The 3,395-nt window shown below is 37.3% G+C and overlaps 1 protein-coding gene across 2 annotated transcripts in view; it reads right to left on the bottom strand.

Moving 5' to 3' along the window:
- Positions 1–94: 94 nt before the first annotated feature.
- The window catches only part of stradb (STE20 related adaptor beta), an 11,300-nt gene continuing 7,999 nt past the window's right edge, over positions 95–3,395 (bottom strand). For both annotated transcript variants that reach the window (XM_014010693.1, XM_014010694.1), the window contains exon 13: positions 95–2,145. In XM_014010693.1, the coding sequence (XP_013866147.1) occupies positions 1,993–2,145 (153 nt within the window). In that variant the 3' untranslated portion in view covers positions 95–1,992. The remainder of the gene's footprint in view (positions 2,146–3,395) is intronic.

The following is a 3,395-nucleotide window of genomic DNA, read 5'->3' as shown; positions in this document are numbered from 1 at the left end:
TGCACAGTTCTTTTTTCTTATCTGCTTTTATATTATTTTAAATTTTTCATGGCTCTAACACAGACATAATAAATCAGCACTTCAACTAGGTATCTGATGTATTGGGGGAATTTATTTTTATTTTTTTCTTCTAGTTTTACAATAAGCACAGTTAAGCTCATCTCAGGGTTTTACAGACAAAAACAAAAGTAGCAACACAAAAAAATAGACAARTACCTACAGAAAACAAATAAATTCAGTCTTTAAGCGTTTCTGAGACATAATGACCACAGACACTGTGTGGATGAAGCTAAATGAACATTTATCTCCTTTCAAACAGAAAAAAGGCAAACAGGAAGTTTGGTAATAAGAGGCATATGTATATACAGTAGATATATATGAATAACTACATTAGATAAGGCCTATACAGCTACCATGTTTGATATGTACTGTAATCACAGTTCTTATACACTTTATCACAGTTACAAAGAGATGTTCTAAAGTTTCAATAAAAAAAACAATAAAGGCATTGTTGGAGAAGTGTTTAAAGGACAGAGCAGGAACACTTGTCATGAATCRCAGGCGATCAAGGCAGGGAAGACTAATGTTTTCTACTCTAAAGTAACATTAAATACTGCATATCTTATTGCTGCCACAGGAACACCATGTGCAAATATGTTCAGTCCTAAATGAAGACGTTCGCACGGTCGGTTCTGTTGGGAGAAACGACACGAATGGACGACGCACGCACCTTCAACTTTAACTCTTATAAAAGATGAGTTGAATTTCTGGGTTTTACGTACCTCAAGTTGTTCACAGTCTAAACACATAAACACACACACACAGAAAAAAGAACATAAAAAAATCCACTCTAACTACTTTTACTGTGATGAATTTCAGTTGTGATTGCAAAATAATGCAGCTCATCACGACGCATGAATGTCATCAATTTGGGGCTTTTAATGKTTTATTTGAACAGTTTCTTTTTTCAGGGTGGAATAGTTGCAGAATGTACAACTTGAGTGGTTTTAAAAATGAGAAATGGAGCTTTTTTTTAACAAGAGGTTCTAAGTGTCCTAACTTGACAATGTAGTTACAGTACCTCCTGTTAGTGATCATGACTGACTGCAGTTAGTTATGCCAGAATAAACATTTGTGATTTGTGATGGCAAAACGAGTTGGAGTAAGCACACTCCGTACATGCCATAATTGACATTTGCATGAAAATGAGTCCACAAAGACAMCTTCCAGTGATACCAGTAAATAAARCATCATATAATTTTCCTGAACTAACTGTAAGCTTTCCAACAAATACAGTATGTCATTAGAGTGATGCTTGGCATTATAACCTTTAACTCTGTTTGAAATTGACCAATTTTCTCAGCTGGGAAATTCCTTCGTCTAATGTTTGCATCACCACCCGTGCACTTGTAAACACAATAGTGTTATTAAGTGTTACTGCCAAATTTAAACAAACTATTTTAAAGTTTTTGAGGAAATATTGATAACTATTGATGGAAAACATCCTCATTGTGACTCATTTAGCCAGCACAGCTCACAATTGTTTGGCAGCCMTTGTTTGACTATCTGTCACCCTCAAATGGAAGAAAATAGTAGGTTGTCTAAAAACTTCACCCCAAAATTATGTGTAAAGTGAACAATGGAGGACCAAAGATGGATCCTTGAAGAACACCACGACCGAGGGGCTAGGACAGGAACATTTAGGAGTAACCAAATTTAAAGCCACTATTTCAAGTACCTCTTCATTGTCAGCCAACTAGTGTTTTTGTTTGTTTGTTTGTTTTTGTTAAACAACCGTATGGTCAGAGCAGCTTCATTGATCCAGCACTTTAACATTTGGCTCATTCAGATAAAGAGGTAAAAAAACGTACACAACTCTTAAAACAAGGCTCAGAGAGTTGGTTTTATGATAATATAAAAATAAAATCAAATAAAAGCACAGTAGAGTTTGGCCTCGCTTTTCAGTGATTGTCTTTGTGTTTGGATTGCTACTCAGAAGTCCCACACAGCCTCTGCGGTGCTGACCGATGATGGAGCGTGGCACAGGGGGCCCGGGGGGCTTGACACCGGGGGGTCCTCGGGGCTTGAGAGGGGCACCGCTGGGTACATGAGACTGAGGAAGGAATCTCTGGTGTGCCTCTTCACCTGGCAGGCAGCAGAAAGATTCAGCTCCAATCATGTAACTTTACACTTAAGGACAACTATCTTTATCCAAGTTAGTATAATGGCTAGCAAAAGGAGTGCCAGTTTTTAACACATACATGCCTWGTTCCATTGATAAAACAGCAACAAACTTTACAGAACTTTACAGTGGGTGTCACACAAGATGGTCACAGCAGTATGTCATTTTTTTTTTTTTAAAGTTGTTTTTATACGCCTGATAAGCCAGACAACACTTGTTTGGCTAGCCAATAGCCTAGCCATGGTTAGCAAAATGAGTTTTTTTTTAGTATTAGCATCATGTGAAAGCATAGAGGTTTATGATTAGCTAATATAACATTCATTCACAGCAGTTTGCCATTAAAAAAACACTATTTTCTAAGTTTGGAAGCACTTATTTGGCTAGCCATTAGCCTAGCCATGGTTAGCTAAAGGAGTGCAAGTTTTTTTTWGTCACTCGCATCATGCAAATGTGAAGAAATGTATTAGCTAATGAAACATTCTTTCATAGCAGTCTGCCATTTTTGAAAAAAAGAAGGTTGTCTTATAAGCCTGATAAACTCTAATACAACACTTGTTTTGCTAACCATTAGCCTAGTCAAAGCTAGCCAAATGAGTTTCATTTTTTTACTACTAGCATCCTGCAAAAGCATAGAGGTTTATTATTAGCTAATGTAACACTTCTTCACAGCAGTATGTCATTAAAAAAACACTTTATTTCCTAAGCTTGAAAACACTTGTTCTTGTTCAGTTGAAATAACAGTGAGAAACTAAACAAAAGGTCTAGAGTTCATTTTAACTAATGTAGTGTACTTTCACAGCCGTCTGTCATTTTTGAGAATTGTTTTAAAGGCTTTCAAATGCTGACAATCAACACTTATTCGGCTAGCAATTAACCTGGCCATGCTCTATGACAGATATAGCTTGTAAGGCACTAATTACAACTGTTTTACAATTTGTTGCATTCTGGACGGGTTCTTCTCTAATGAAACGTTTCGTCTCTCCTCCAAGAGACTTCTTCAGTCTGAGAGTTTCAGGCAAAATTCAGGCTTTTGAGTCCTGCCTCCAGGTGACTGATACATCACATGGCTATCGTTCACAGGTGACTGAGTATCAGTCACCTGGAGGCAGGATTCAAAAGCCTGAATTTTGCCTGAAACTCTCAGACTGAAGAAGTCTCTTGGAGGAGAGACGAAACGTTTCATTAGAGAAGAACCCGACCAGAGGACCTATAC

The sequence above is a fragment of the Austrofundulus limnaeus genome, unplaced genomic scaffold, assembly GCF_001266775.1.
Source record: "Austrofundulus limnaeus strain Quisiro unplaced genomic scaffold, Austrofundulus_limnaeus-1.0 Scaffold72, whole genome shotgun sequence".
Taxonomy (NCBI): Eukaryota; Metazoa; Chordata; class Actinopteri; order Cyprinodontiformes; family Rivulidae; genus Austrofundulus; species Austrofundulus limnaeus.
The sequence above is the reverse complement of the archived record's forward strand: the minus strand, read 5'-3'. Positions and strand labels throughout refer to the sequence as shown.